This window comes from Musa acuminata, chromosome BXJ1-1, assembly GCF_036884655.1.
Source record: "Musa acuminata AAA Group cultivar baxijiao chromosome BXJ1-1, Cavendish_Baxijiao_AAA, whole genome shotgun sequence".
Lineage (NCBI taxonomy): Eukaryota > Viridiplantae > Streptophyta > Magnoliopsida > Zingiberales > Musaceae > Musa > Musa acuminata.
Genome location: NC_088327.1, coordinates 5,027,972 through 5,044,175, shown reverse-complemented (window position 1 = coordinate 5,044,175; position 16,204 = coordinate 5,027,972). Strand labels below are relative to the sequence as shown.

Genomic DNA, 16,204 nt, shown 5'->3' with positions numbered 1-16,204 from the left:
AGGAGACTCAATTACTTATTTGCCCTCGTTTTTTCTATTTTTATTTTTAGTGTATTTCCTTTTTTTTAATGAAAAGGAGTTTAAAATTATTTTATTTTTATGTAATAATTAGAATCAAGTGTTATTATAGAGTTGAATTTCTCAATTTTGGATGATTTACCGAAAAAATATTGGGTTTTAGATTTTCATCATCGATCATTTCTTTTTTTTCAAATAATACTTTTTTAAAAAAATATTTATCTTATCTCTCAAAGGCGATAGATCCAAGTTCTATTTGTGTGGTTTATTATTATTTTCTTAAAATAAACCAAAATGAAGAAAAATGGGATCAAACACTTTTTAAGAAATAAAATAAGTATTTAAAAATATAATAATTTTTTTTTCACCCATATAGTTTTACGTACGTTAGACTCCTCAAAGTTATTATAATATTACGTAAATGAGAATCTATATGGTATTTTATAGTTAGTGTAGTATTGTACAAACGGTAGATGTCGAATTTAAGTAAACATTTGAATATGTTATTTTAAGAGAGTTTACATAATACACTCATCAGACTCATATAAGCTAATCATATGCATTGTCTACTTCCGATGTGAGATTAATGAGATGTTACAATATCCCCTACTCAATTAGCTTTCGTCATGCTCGAGCCCTTTCACCTTACCCAAATACTATTATTTAATATCATATAATTATATGATAATTATTTAATATCATATTATTTTATTATTTTTTTTATGAAACAACAAAAACAATGAGAGGTATAAGACCGATTAAACTCATGAAAGCCAAAGAATTCAATTTGGAACTCAAATACCCACCATGTTCAAGTGAATCATCCAATTGTTTCAAGTGAAAATATAATGAATTGCTCTCTCTCTCTCTCTCTCCCCCCCCCCCCCCCCCTTAGGTTGAATTAATCGAGTGAATTTATTTCTGAAAAGAAGAAAATGCCTGTGTTCCATCACCCTAATGGAGGTTTGGACTGGATTCGAATAAAATAAATAATATTCAATTCGAACGTCGATTTTTAGATAATTAAATGGTGATTCAAACATAGTGAAACTCGTAAGTATTATTTGTCAATGATAATAATAGCAAATTAGACTTCTTCACATATATCTTCGTTTTTCCATTGTTTTCTCTCTCTCTCTCTCTCTCTCTCTCTCTCTCTCTCTATTTTTTGGGTTTAAATCATATAATATATTTTTAGAATCAATAATAAAACCATAACAAATATATTTTTTAGCCAAACTAAACAGCATCATTTTATACACCACAAAAAAATATCAATATCATGAGACTCATAAAAGAAAAGAAAAGAAAAGAAAAGCTTGACTTGGGAAGGAATCGAATGGGTTGTTGAAGATGGTGACGCCTCGCAAAAGAAGACTTGTCCTCCCAAGGCTTTTTGTTTGGGTTTGCGTAAGAGAGATAGATAGCGGCGATGCATCTGCAAGCGTGGCAACATATGGAAGAGATGTTCCCAACTCTTTCGCACGAAGCCATCGTTTGATCCAAATTGAAACGTATGAGGGACCGAGTTAAACGTGGTTTGACCGATGTCAACCTCTTCCTTTGATCATGATCCGAGGAAGGTTGGTGAAATAGTAGAGCAGCGCATGGAGACAGTGCAAGAAATCAACGTCTTCCTTTGATCATGATATGATATGAGAAAGGGTCGGTCGCACATGGATTCGACATGGCGGCTGATCCTCGAGGGATGAGACGGTGCTTCTGTGCGGTCATCATCCCGGGACAATGTCAGATGGTGCCGTCCCGAACTTTCTAGACGGGACATGCCAAACAGTATCTCGGTACGGATTCTGACTTAGCGCATGGGGGTGCTCCCCTTGCTAACTTGACTGTAGCACGACGTGACATCGATTGTGACGTGTCTTGGACCCAAAATATACCTTATCAAGAAGAAGACACGAATGACGAGAAGAAGTGCGGAAGGAGTGGGGAGGAGGAAATATGAATAAAAAGGAAACACGCTCTTAATTTTTTCGAGGATTACGTAATTGTTTGCTATTCAAATTTTTTTCTTTTTATTTTTCTTTTTTTCGAGGAGAAGGCAATTTATTGAACCTTCTACGGTCAAAACATAAACATATGATTTGGACATTCTATTGCCACGATTTATACTAATATTTTCCTGAAACAAGACAAATTTTATGTATGAACTAAACATTAACATGAAGTTGCATAAATCTATCTCTATCGGTCTTTTCTTTATTTTTTATCATATTTTTATAATATTGATATGAGAAATATCATCGATCATTCATCGTCCGATATCTAACTATAGACATAACAATTTAGTCAACGCATAAAACAAAACCTATCTCTTTTATCCACCCACATGAATGTAAGTGGACGATTACAAGTTGTCTCTCTTCGTTATCTACATAGACAATAATCCAAAAGAAAGATAATTATAGATTATCCCTTGAGAAATATTATATAGCATATCCCCTCACATTTTATCTGGTATAAAAAGTTATTTTTGACACGATAATTGAGGTTGAATATCTTTTATTATTCCCATCCATGATTTCGGAGTAACTTACTATTGGAGCGATGGTCTTTACACAAGTCGCCCTTTGAGTCATAAGTTCTTTGAACTCAAACCAAGAGGTGCTCAAGAGATATCTCGATAATATCCTCATTCGTCCTGTGTATACGGATTCAAATCATGTCGGATTAACTATAATGCCACTGATTCTTCCTCTAATAAATATCAATTTATAATTAATATTTAATATATCATATAATTATTTTAAATAAAATTTAAATAATCCTTATGAATTAATTAATTGACCCTTGACACCAATAGTTCATCCAATTTGGTCCAATTATATGTACAATTAGAAAATTATGAATTTAACATGACTTGATCAAACCCCACCCAATTAAACAAATATGATATGGCCCTAAATTAGATCAAAAACCTCCAAAGTCACATCAATTTGGCGATCCCCAACTACTCAATCCCCAAGTAGGCAACCAACTACCGCACTTCAAAAAGTTCTTAGTCACACATCTAATTAGTGGCTCGTTTCTCCTAATTGCACTCTTTTTCCTAAAAGGATAGACAGAGAATGTGGGATATGATCCCATGATCTTACGATGTTTCATTAAAATCTATGCTAATTTAATTAATTAAATGAGATTTGGGAATATTAACTTTTGGTAAGTGGATATGGTACATTCAATATTCTAGAATTATATATTAGAGATTATAAATTCTTTGAATCTAATTTATAATTTTAGCATGATGTTAGAGCAGGTGATTAGTCTAAAATTTATCGATATCATTCTCCAAAAATTATCAATATGATTGTATCATTCTTTTGGGATTACAGCCAAAATCAAAACAGATCTAACATGTGTAATGCATGCTAGTGAATGAGCCAAGAGGGTGCGGACGTCACAGATGGTGGCTTGGAAGAGTGGACGTGTATGTATACGCATCGTGATGTCAACAGGTTGAAAACCATAAGTCTCACACACACACACACACACACACAGACACACCTAACCTTCACCTACCACCGCCATGGTGAATCCGGAACAAACGGCCCCACCAAGTAGTGGCTCACCACCATCTTCTTGTGGGGAGTCGTCTCATTGGATGTCCTGTTGACCTTTTTTCAAGCATTATTTGTTGGAATCTGACATTTAAATATATATATATATATATATATATATATATATATATTTCACAAATGATCAAATTTAATTGGATTGGATATACGTGGATTCTTGAAAACTAATACTAAAATGCTTCAATTTTTACTTTAACCAATCCCGACATATTCAATTTCGAACCAAAGATATTTTATTTTTAATTTTTTAAATGATGTTCTTATTTCTTTTAATCATGTAAGTCTTGTCATCGCCTTACGTTTTCGTCGATGCTCGAGCCCTCTCGTAGTCATCAACCCTGACGTTTTCGCCCTTTTGTTCATTATCTTTTACTCTTTGTTACTTTTTCTCAAACATTTTTTTTCATTATCACTGTTTGATTAGGAAAGTAAAACAATTTAAAAAGGAGGTATAGGCGATGCATAATATAGTGGGACATGTCCAGGAGGAAAGAAAGAAAGCCCTATGTGACGGAAGCGATGGTACAACACAAAAGTAGCGTGTTGAAGTATTGGAGAGTGAGGGGTGATAACGGCATGACGAAAACAAAGGAACGAGAACAAGGACGATGATGATGACGGGTCTTATGGGGTTTATGACGAGATCTTCGTGGGTGAGGGGCAACACAAGATGACGAGACGGAGCAAGAAGTTATGATGAGGAACTTTTATGATATCAAAGAAAATAAGAGGTATCATTAAAATAAATAAAAATTGGGGTACTGAAAAACCAAAAAAGGAGTTTTTTTTTTTCTTCCGGAAAATCGCCCCAAAAAAATCTCCTTATTAAAAAATTGTTGTGACGGACCCAGTGGGGCCCTGCGCGGTTGGTCACCGAATCCGTGGGCCCCAGCTGCGGGGCTCTGTTCCTTGCCGACTCCAACCAAACTCAACAGCAGGATCCGAACTGATCCGACGGCTGCGATGGCGCGGTGGAAAAAGGTTCCTCCGGCCATCAGATCTGGATCTGAGAAACTCCTGTTACCCGTTTTCGGTTTCCTCGCCTCACCTGCCTGTCTTGTGATCGCCAGAAGCAAAGTGGATCTTATGGGGCCCGCACGTGAGTCCACGTTGTTGCCAATTACATTTTGTGTAAGTGAGAGGAGTCGAGTCTTAAAAACTTTTGGAAAAGATACGTATAATCACAGACTCCAGCAGCGCCCTACCGGTTTTATAGCGGGCCCCATGATCATAACGCGATTCAACCACCGGGTACAAACCAGAGGAGGATCCTATAGGGTTTGCGAAGAAGTATTTATTCGTCTATAAATATCGGGGTCGATCGGAGAGGAAGAGGCCGTGAAAGGGGTTGCTCGAGGGACTACAGCTTGCAATCCGCGTCCAAAGGTGAGGACTTCTGCTTCTCCTCCTAGTCTGTTTCGGTCGCCTTTAGATCTCCAGCTGCTTTGTTCTTTTCTTCGTTAGTTCGTTTAGTTTCGATGCTCTTCTCTTGTTTCTTGTGGTGTTGTTCTTTGGATCTTTGATCTGGAGAGGGATGGCTGGCTCCTCTTGATAAGCGCAGATTTGCTCTCTCTAGTTGTTCTTTCGGGTTTTAGATCTCTTCTTTTTTTTGAGAAGAATCCACCACGCCCGCTCTGTTTTAGGTTTCGTTGAGCATTGCGGCAGAGATCTGCTAGGAAGCATGGAGATGCTATGGTTTTGATTTGCTTTTAGCTGGATCTACTCGGGACCCTGGGATTCTTGAGTTTCTAATTCATTTTCATGCGTCGAAACCCAACTTGGTCATTCTCGTTGCAATAGTGGCTTACACTAAGATCAGATCTAAGTTTCTTGCTTGATTGAGAGGATTTATTGATGAAATAGTGGCTTACACTAAGATCAGATCCAACTTTCTTGCTTGATTTAGAGGATTTCTTAATGAAATCATAAGATTTACTTTAAGATCGATGCGATGCACATGGGAATATACAAGAGCATGACATTAAATTACTTCTTAGATCATTATCATGTGATTTGATACTATCCTCGCTATTTTCCAGATTGAACGAGATGGCCAGCAACGATACCTTCCTTTTCACCTCTGAATCCGTGAACGAGGGGCACCCTGACAAGCTCTGCGACCAGATCTCCGATGCTATTCTTGATGCCTGCCTCGCGCAAGACGCTGACAGCAAGGTTGCGTGTGAGACCTGCACCAAGACCAACATGGTCATGGTGTTTGGGGAGATCACGACCAAGGGCAACATCGACTATGAAAAGATCGTTCGCGAAACGTGCCGCTCGATCGGATTCGTGTCCGATGATGTTGGCCTGGACGCCGATCACTGCAAGGTGCTCGTCAACATCGAGCAGCAGTCTCCTGACATCGCGCAGGGCGTCCATGGGCATTTCACCAAACGCCCTGAGGAGATCGGTGCCGGTGACCAGGGCCACATGTTCGGGTACGCAACCGACGAGACCCCCGAGTTTATGCCCCTCAGCCACGTCCTTGCCACCAAGCTCGGTGCCCGCCTCACGGAGGTCCGCAAGAACGGCACCTGCCCTTGGCTGAGGCCCGACGGGAAGACCCAGGTCACGGTGGAGTACCAGAATGACCACGGCGCCATGGTGCCCATCCGCGTCCACACCGTGCTGATCTCCACCCAGCACGACGAGACCGTCACCAACGACGAGATTGCTGCCGACCTCAAGGAACATGTCATCAAGCCTGTCATCCCCGAAAAGTACCTGGACGAGAAGACCATCTTCCACCTTAACCCGTCCGGGCGCTTCGTCATCGGCGGTCCCCACGGAGATGCTGGGCTCACCGGCCGCAAGATCATCATCGACACGTACGGTGGCTGGGGAGCTCACGGTGGTGGCGCCTTCTCAGGCAAAGATCCCACCAAGGTCGACCGCAGCGGCGCCTATATAGTCCGACAGGCGGCGAAGAGCATTGTCGCCAGTGGCCTCGCTCGCCGCTGCATTGTGCAGGTGTCGTACGCAATCGGTGTGCCTGAGCCTCTGTCGGTGTTCGTGGACACCTACGGCACCGGCAATATCCCGGACAAGGAGATCCTGAAGATTGTGAAGGAGAACTTTGACTTCAGGCCGGGGATGATCACCATCAACCTCGACTTGAAGAGGGGAGGCAATGGCAGGTACCTCAAGACTGCAGCTTACGGACACTTTGGAAGGGACGACCCCGACTTCACCTGGGAGGTGGTCAAGCCTCTTAAATGGGAGAAGCCTGCTGCCTAAAAACCTACCATGCATGTCTTTACATCTACATCGTTCTTATTAGCTGTTGTAGAACTCCCAATCTTTTTGGTAGTTCTGATTCCAATCGTTCCATGTTATTTTGCCTGTCTCCTGTTCTTGATGTGCTCTTGTCGTTGGTTTGATGAAAGAACAGGAAGTGTGCGTTACTCTTTCTAGAGGTGTTGGGGGCATTGATATTGTACTCTATTAAGTTGAGAAATGATGCTTATGGATCTTGCAGTTTATCTCAATGCATTATTTCCAGGAAGGATAAGCATTCTTTTTTCTCTTCTATGCTCATAAAATTTTGCTAATTCCTGTGCCAATTATGAGTTTAAATCAAGAGAAAAAGAAGACTAAACGAACTGAATAATCCTTATACAAATTAATTCTGAAACTATTTATTACGTACCAGTCAAATACATCTTCCCAATGTTCATCACATTAGCTTTCAACAAGCTGTAATCATTCACGAAGTAATCTACTAAAGTATTAAATATGAGCAACATCTACTTGTTTATTATCTCTCAATTGTCTCATTGCCTCGACCAGTCGCCCAAAGCATTACATCGGAGATTTAGAATAGGATCTGATAAACAGAAATACCATCATCCATTTGCATCAGAACTAAGAGACGATAGAAAAATAATAATGTGACCAATACTTCAGTATTATATGGCCGACATCTTAGTATCAAATAACTAATATCTCAATGTTATGTTCACTTCCATCATGTGTGGCTGACATGATGACACTCTCCAAATGTTACTGACCCGTTACATATTCTCTAGATTCGATTTAACACAATTTCACTTGGGTTGGGGAATACATGAAACAATCCCCGACATCAATACACGTCTATCAGTATAATGATCCTAAGTCACACTACAAAAGGTTTCTCAAGTGCGAGATTGTCTCATTCAATTAGTGCCTTCGGCTTTACCATTCTCGGCTCCTCATCGACACCTAACTCCCAAACTAACTCAAGCATCAAAGAAATTTTACCTAATACACCCCCGACGTAGTTTTGTAGGATTCGACATCTCCTGAATTTGGTTGTTCCTGATACCAACAAGAGATAGACATGAAATGAGATCTCGATTGGCTCCGAGTCATATCCAACTTGGGCAATTGAATTTCAACTCATCATTAATTGATTCTAAGAAAGATATGCACAAATTTCTTTGTCAGATATGCTCAAAATTGCCAGAAAGGAATGTGGATTGACACCTACAGCTTACATCCCCTCGTCTTCTGACTGAGCTCCTCCAATTGCTCAGACAGTCTATTAGGATCTTCAACCTTATCCACGTTTTGAAATTCATTTATGCAAATATACATAGGAAAGATAACAGTCAGTTCTCAACAAAATATAAGCACAAAATAATTTATTATGCTTAATTACCTAAAAAAAATGCTTAGATGAGGATTGGAAGTGACTCAGACAGGTAGATTATTTGCTCTGATGATAGGCCTCTCCAGACTCAGATAACTAAACTAATCTTTTGACACATGCAAAGAACGAGCTTCTACATCTTTGCGTTGAATAACATTTCTTTGCTTTCCAGTGTAGACGGGGTAAGAAAATTAGAATTTTAAACTGAAGACCGATCTAAGTTTTATTTTCTATAATTATTTTATATTTTTATTAATATAAATGGATGGATGTTAATATTATTTATTTTAGATTTTGCATTGGTCAAACAGGTTCATTGAATGAGTTCTTTTTTCTTTAAGCACAAAAGAAACTCTATTACACCACCACATTCCAGAAAAACTGGTTCATGAGTTTTAAAAAAGGGAAAGAAGGAAACAAAAAAAAGAAAGGAGTGATTAAGGGTACTTTTGTCGTTTTGAATGTATGAACATTCTATTGGAAAAAATAATAATATTGGTATGATATGCAGGAAAAAGATAAAAACAAGAATTCAAAAAAGAAAAGATCAAGTTGTGACAGGCACCTCATGATCCGCTAATTAAAGGCTGGTTGCGTTGTATTAGATCATCCTCCTTTCCATGCTTATCTAACTCAGACCAACCTTCTTTTCTGCCTTTTCTCCAATTCGTTCCACAATATCTAGTTGTCCACACTGCATGTGTCCTATCAGAGCATGCCACTGAAAGAAGAAGAAGAAGAAGGCACAAGTAGAATAAACCTCTCATCCTTCACTAAATTCTATAGAATCCTAGCAAACTGCTCCTCCCCGATTCCAGAAGTTGATGCTAGATACAAGTTGGAATTTAGCAGTCAGTGGCCATATAGCAAAGAACAGAGAAGAGAGGTAGAACCTGGATATGCCAAGTAAATGGAAGGCTTGCATTGAACATATATAAAGGTTCCTCCATGACCGTTCAAGTCAAGTCAACTTTCTATATTTATTTTTATTCAAATCGTATGGACAAATCGACTCTGTAGCAGTGAATTCCTTGAGGGTATTCTTTCCCACACTTGGCTTCAGTCTGTATGAGTAAACGCTTGGATCTGTTTAGGAAAGCACAAAAGTAGATTCACTGCTTTATTCAATGTATAAAAGTAATATACGCTTTCTTACCATATCCCACTGGAATAATTGCAAGTGTCATCCCCCATACCCAACAATCTTGATTCCTTAATTAGTATAAATCGATCCTCATGAGAAATCACTCTAATCATCCATACTGGCGTACTCTTTGTTTCTTCAATTAGGGTCTTCCTGTGAAGGTGGTATTGTTGATGCTTCTCTCTAACTTCTCTCTTTTTCTTCTCTCATTTTTGTTTCAGCTTTTCATGTTGCATTTGATCTGTTGATCTCATTCCCCTATCTTGAGTGAAGCATGATGGTCTTTCTGATTCTTCAGGGGCTCTCTAATGATTATTGTGCTTATGTTTCAGTCTTTGAGGGAACAAAATTTGAGAATGGAAGCTGCTGTAAGTGAATCCAAGTACGAGTGTCTGCTCTTTGGTGAGTTCAGACTTCAGACAGTTATATTTGATCTGATCTTTAATGAATCCTTACATACCTATTCACTAATTTTCAGATTTGGATGATACCTTATATCCTTTTAGTTCAGGCATCTGTGTCGCTTGTGGCAAGAACATTGAAGGTAAAATTTAGCTGTAGCAGCATTACATCTGATTCCATAAATCCAGTCTCTTCTGATTACTTCCATTTATCTGAAATGAATTATCCTGGTCTTTCGAGATAAATATATAGCCAGGCAATGAGTTATCACACTGATCTCAGGGTTGAATTGTGTTGAACCACAGATTACATGCTGCACCATCTCCAAATAGAAGAAAGCCAAATCCCAGAAATGTCCCTGGAATTGTACAAAGAGTATGGGACAACAATAGCTGGTCTTAAGGTGTGAACTTCTACTTGATCAAGAAGCATGTCAAATTAGCCGTGATCCACTGAAACTTCTTTGTTCCTCTTTTTGTTGACAGGCACTGGGTTACAAATTCGACAACGATGAGTTCCATGCATATGTTCATGGAAAATTGCCATACCATACACTGAAACCTGATCCTTTGTTGAGGAATCTGCTTCTTTCAATGCCACAGAGAAAGATGGTAAGCGAGAACTGCGAACTCGAACAAGAATTCTGGTAATTTACTCCTCTTTGATGTGATTAACTGCCATCTTTTTCTCAGATCTTCACAAATGCAGACAAAGCTCATGCTGCAAGAGTTCTAAGCAGGCTGGGCCTGGAAAACTGCTTTGAAGGAATCATATGCTTCGAGACACTGAATCCAACTGAAAAGGTCACTACTACTCTCAGAGACAATGTATCAAACACTGATAGGGCCAATTGCGAGGGAAGAATACTCTGCAAGCCATCTTTGGAAGCCATCGAAACCGCCATGAGGATCGCAAACATCGATCCCAAGAAAACAGTAGGCCACAATTTACAGATCACTTCCGATATCCATTCACAATCGGACATGAACTGATTGATAGTCTCCGGCATGCAGATATTCTTTGACGACAGCGCAAAAAACATTGCAGCAGGAAAGGCAGCAGGTCTTCATACTGTCCTTGTAAGTCAATACCCCCCCCTCTTTCTCCAGAGTTTTTAAGGATCATGCAGCTTCTTCTCCTAAAGCAAACAAAGCAAGCATATATCTAAAGATCCACAGGATTCACAAGAATCATGTCACTGTTGGGCGATTGTTCAGGTTGGGAGGTCAGTGCCGGTACCAGGGGCTGATCTTGCACTGGAGAGCATTTACAACATAAAAGAAGCATTGCCTGAGATATGGCAGGATGGAAAGCAGACGAAACCAGTTATTGCGGCCACCGCAGTGGAAGAAACCACAGTCCTTGCATGAGCATCATCATTGGAGGAATCAACGGACAGCCATTCAACATATATGACAAGTATGGATATATAACATTGTACTTGGGTTATAAGCATTGTGGTTGCTTTATATGCTCTTGGTCCATTTTGGGAGACCAGAGTGTAAACTTCTCTTACTTTTCTTAAGGCTCTCATGAACAATCTTATCCTGGTGTCAAAACCCACCCTCACTACTGATTAAGATTATTGATAACTAATTTTAGATGATTCTTCAGAAACCATCCATGTTGTACAACAAATAAAGATTTTGATTGGACGACCAATGATATTAAAAATTAAAATGTTTGGCAAGCACAATGTATATTAAGTTCTAATCTCTCCTCTCCCATACAAGTTGGACTCAGCTTGATATATAAAATTTAATGCTAGGAAGATCTTACTTAAATATTAATTAAAAACCTAATGAAGAGAGAGAGAGGTAAATACAAACTCACAAACTACTCTAATGAATAGAAAAAGGCAAAAACAAGATTTAAACTCAAAAACTACTTAGTATTATTATGATGGGCATCTTAATTGGATGTTGTAAATATTACATGTTATAAAAATTTAAATTGTTAGGTAAGGATAGGCTCTTACATTAGTAAATTATAGATAATAATATTCTTTTAGAAAAAAATTATAATCATAATGCATGCATTTATACCATAATTGCTTCATAGATATCCGAATACATAATCGAATTTGGATTTGGATTCTCAAACAGGTTTCTTACATGTTCTCCATGCAGTTCATGTAGTAATGCTTGCAAAAACCAAAACAATTAATCAACCAAAATGATAGCAACCAATCACATTGCCCTACCTGCAAGTCTCTTCATTAACTTGCATTGATGCCTATGAGACTCGGATGGTCAAAAAATATTAAGGCCTAATTGGCTAATATTGTTATGATAGAAGATTAATGCATGATTCAAGGGACACACAAGTGAAACAATTAATCAAGTTGTAAATGTACATTAATCATAAAAAATTTATTTATTTTTTACAAAAGGTAAATGGATTCGAGCACCTTATGATATAATTCTTCACTAAAGCAATCCTTAGTGGATCTTCAAAATTATCTAACCGTGGGTTGATCTACTTTAGATGGAACAACATATACACCATAAACTTAAAGAAAAAGAGAAGAACATCATCATATAAAGGTTTCATCACTCGATGCTTTTCTATATGCAATAGCAACAAGAAATTGAGTTGGGAGATGCAACCTACTAAGCTTTTCTACACAGATGAGTAGCAAATAGTCTTAATTGTTTCAGATGAATTACTGAAATCATCAAGAGACATCCTGTCAGGGTGATTCATAGAAAACAGCAGAGCATTAATCAATGACAGATGAAATGGTCCCAATCCAATGTACACAATAGTAGATAACATTAAACCGTAAAAGAAAAAAAATCTAAATGCCCGAAAAATCACATGCTCAAGAAGTTGCATTATGTTATCATATCATGTAGCAGCTCTGATATTGCCTACAATAAACGAAGAACTTCCATGAACTGATTAACCAAGACAGGAAATATCAGAGTAATGACAAAGAACACATCCAATTTTACTATTGAAGAAACAAACCTGGAGGCAATAATCTAACTCTATGGTCAATAGCTACGGTTTCTTCTTTTCTTAATGGATGCCGAAGAAAGAACCAACATTTCTGGAGGTCTAACAGATCGTCACTCTTACTGGCAGAATTCTTAGAACATACATGTTGCCCGGTCGATGCAAGCAAAGAATCAGGAGAGCATGCATCATAAGCAAATAAATATTCTCAAAAAGGAAACAGAAACTCTCACTTAACAAGAATAGAAACAAAATTGTGGATAGGTGATGGCACGATGCATCATAACATATTCTATTAAGTAGATTCCTAAAACAATGATCTAAGCTTATTGCAATTATGTTCTGGCACCGGAAGGAATATAACAATGAACAATGATGTGCCTTTTTCATCTGTTCATACGTGCTCTTTCAACTTTAGAAGAACCTAGAAAAAGCTATCTTTCGTCTTGAATTCATTTAAACCTATTGCTCATGTCAGGCCTCCGAGCATCGAGTCTGCTACTCCATTATGGTTCTTACCTATAACATATTATGTTATTGATGACTATATGTTGCTGAGTCATTCATATTGCTAACGTAGAAGTATTTAATAAAATAATTAACAAGAACAGATAATTGTTATGCCATTGAACATTATACAAAGTCCAATACCAGATTTCTATATATCAAGTACATGCAAAGAAAATCGTACAAATCTAGAGATAACATGGAACATGATCCAGCTAGCATCAACTGTTTCCACAAATACAACACAGACATAGAAACTTGAAATTTTAAACAGGTCAACTATCATCGAGCAGCTTCAAGGCACCAAGCTTGGTGACTGGCCATACCTTGTCCCACATGAAGTGCTTACACATTTTCCAGGGCAAGGTCGCGCCAAACATCTCTTTCAACTGGTTGACTTTCCTGATCTGGATGGTTAGAAACAAAATAAATAAATAACTAGCTATTGCGAGTAGGTCACTTTGGCATTTAACCAATATAAGAAAACAATCAATCTCCAAAAGCACAAAATTAAGAAAAAACATTATTATGTTCATGCTCACCTCACCAGGCAGAATAGAATATTCTAGCATATTGGATGAAATTGGCTCTCGATGTAATTCAAGCACCAAAGTAATCTAACTGTTCAAATAATTCTTAAGGAACTTATGTACACCTCAAATCATGATTTTTTTATCGCAACTTTAAAAACGGGCGTCTCCTCTTGGAAATTTTCTGTACACCCTGAATCATCCAAGAAATCAGGTTGTACTATAATATTCTTTGGGTGTAACAAATCATGATTTGGGGTGTACACCCCATATTATAGTACCGGAGATTTGCATCATCAATAGCCAATGTCATGCAACATCGCATACACACCTTGCATGTTAACAATATTTTCTTCAATCTCCTTTTGTCATTCAAAATATAGATTCAATATAGCCGAAGATTTTACATTCTAGAACTTATTCACAATAATTCTAATTCTTTTCTTGTTGGTTCAAAATTGTAACACATATATTCAAACTTAATTTTGATTTAAAATCATTATTATTTTTGTACATCTATGCAGTTTTAATAAAAATAGTTGTTCTAGAAGGTGGTCACTATACTATAGTTCTTTAAAGTGTTAACCGCTACCATATGTATATAATAGTATTAGAAAGAGAGAACCAAAATCTGGATGCAAGCAACAGGTTCTTGCTAAAACAATAAAGCCAAAGATAAAAAAAACAACTGGAATTTAACATGGTAAGACCCTCAATTACTTGAGGGAAACATCCACGGGCAAGCTAGAAGGAATTCACTATAAACAAATACAAGTACAATCTTCTCCTTAATACAAGGAGAAACACAACACTTTCTCTCCTCTCTTATGATAGGAGAAATCAGGGTCGCGCAACAGGATGTTGAAACTTCCCACATCACATGGGTCGCATGGGAGGTTGCAACCTCTCTCATCCCACAAGTGATTTCTACAACCACCCAATCGCACGAGAGGTGGTTGCAACCGCCTGGGTGGTATCGAGACAAGCTCAGGAAATCCAAGTGTTGTGAAATTACTGTTCATGACAATAAGTAGGAATGTAGTTCAAGCAACATCCCGCTTGATCTGGGAGAGGGGACGGTTCCAAGACTCACTACAGCAAGTTTGTAACAACTGCTTCAAAACCATTTTAGTATCATCAATTTTATTTTTCCAAAAAAATGCTAAAATCTTAAATGGTTAAACCCTAACCTTAGGTTCTGCCATTGTATGGCCCTGACACTACTCTAGTTAAGATTATTCGTTAAAGAATAAGACATTTTGATATTAAGCATGTTAGTGAACATGGAGATTGTAACTTCTGTTATGATAAATTACTTGATTTTCTAATGAAGTAATTGATGATCTGTATTAGTTTGTCCACTTTTTGCACCTTTTGTTATGATAATTACTTGATTCTCTAATGAAGTAATTGATGATCTGTACTAGTGGTCCACTTTGGATTTGTTCCGCCAAGCATATGACCAACTATCCACCATGAGAACTCTACCACTAAGTATTATTGCAAGATGTGTCAACTATATAATCAATTTCCAAAAAGGATTTATCAAACTTGACTTCTTAATGAATATTATCCTTTTGGCACCATAGTAAATATCGGGAGTAGCTATTGACAATTATTTACCAACTGCAGGTTTGAGTTAACAATCACAGAACACCTTAGATCTAACTAAAATTACCTTCTACAACTAACATGAGGTATTAGCCATGAATTGGGAAAGACCAAAGCAAATATTAATGCGGGTAAATAATTGGATCAGAGCAGAATCCAACTAGGGTTCAATCGGATACTCAGAACGGCATCTTCCGCTATACGAAAAAGGGGAGTAGTTTAGGGTTCGCTTACGCGCTTCTTCAGCGTCGTCGGTCTTGGCGACCATTACAGGCGGCAGCGGGATATCTGAAAACGCAAACAAACAAAAGAAACGTCAGTACAAGAAACGATCGGCAACGGGATAGATCGATCGATTCAAGTAGAATTAAACGAAGAGAAAAAGGAAAAGCGGGGTGAATAGAGCGAGAGGTGATACCATCGTCGGGGAGAGTGTCACGCATCCACTCCTCGTCCACAATGTCGATGAGAATGCCCATGCTAAGCTGCTGCTCTGCCATCTCCTTGGCCTTCTTCCACTCTCCGCCGCCGCCCTCCTTTCTTCCGCCTTCTATTTAGAACAGTTCGAGTTCAGGGGATACCAGCGGATCGGGTTTTTTGGGATTGACGAGTCTACCCGATCCGACTCCTTTAAAACGGACCTTTACTATATCCCATCCGAAACGGGTAGGAATTATTTAGACATTTATATTATTAGACCGGTTTAAGATAAATTGGAAAGTTAAATATGAAAATGAGTGACTTTGCAAGGATATGTATTATATAATTTTATATTTTTTATTAAAATAAAAAATTATCT

General features: G+C 38.0%; 3 protein-coding genes across 3 annotated transcripts; 2 read left to right on the top strand and 1 right to left on the bottom strand.

Moving 5' to 3' along the window:
* The first annotated feature begins 4,865 nt into the window (after nucleotides 1-4,865).
* LOC103987243 (S-adenosylmethionine synthase 1) lies at nucleotides 4,866-7,099 on the top strand. The gene is made up of 2 exons (XM_009405492.3): nucleotides 4,866-5,000; nucleotides 5,654-7,099. Exon 2 carries the CDS (start codon nucleotides 5,664-5,666, stop codon nucleotides 6,852-6,854), a length of 1,191 nt encoding a protein of 396 aa, XP_009403767.1. The 5' UTR covers nucleotides 4,866-5,000; nucleotides 5,654-5,663; the 3' UTR covers nucleotides 6,855-7,099.
* A 395-nt stretch (nucleotides 7,100-7,494) lies between these two features.
* Nucleotides 7,495-15,984, bottom strand: LOC135620334 (anaphase-promoting complex subunit 13-like). The gene is made up of 5 exons (XM_065123263.1): nucleotides 15,824-15,984; nucleotides 15,640-15,693; nucleotides 8,816-13,671; nucleotides 8,089-8,156; nucleotides 7,495-7,916 (listed from the first exon to the last, which is right to left on the bottom strand). The coding sequence occupies exons 1-3, from the start codon at nucleotides 15,903-15,905 to the stop codon at nucleotides 13,610-13,612; spliced, it is 198 nt and encodes a 65-aa protein (XP_064979335.1). The 5' UTR covers nucleotides 15,906-15,984; the 3' UTR covers nucleotides 7,495-7,916; nucleotides 8,089-8,156; nucleotides 8,816-13,609.
* LOC135620296 (uncharacterized protein C24B11.05-like) lies at nucleotides 10,098-11,195 on the top strand. The gene is made up of 5 exons (XM_065123172.1): nucleotides 10,098-10,199; nucleotides 10,282-10,407; nucleotides 10,489-10,731; nucleotides 10,810-10,875; nucleotides 11,014-11,195. The coding sequence occupies exons 1-5, from the start codon at nucleotides 10,107-10,109 to the stop codon at nucleotides 11,164-11,166; spliced, it is 681 nt and encodes a 226-aa protein (XP_064979244.1). The 5' UTR covers nucleotides 10,098-10,106; the 3' UTR covers nucleotides 11,167-11,195.
* Nucleotides 15,985-16,204: the final 220 nt, after the last annotated feature.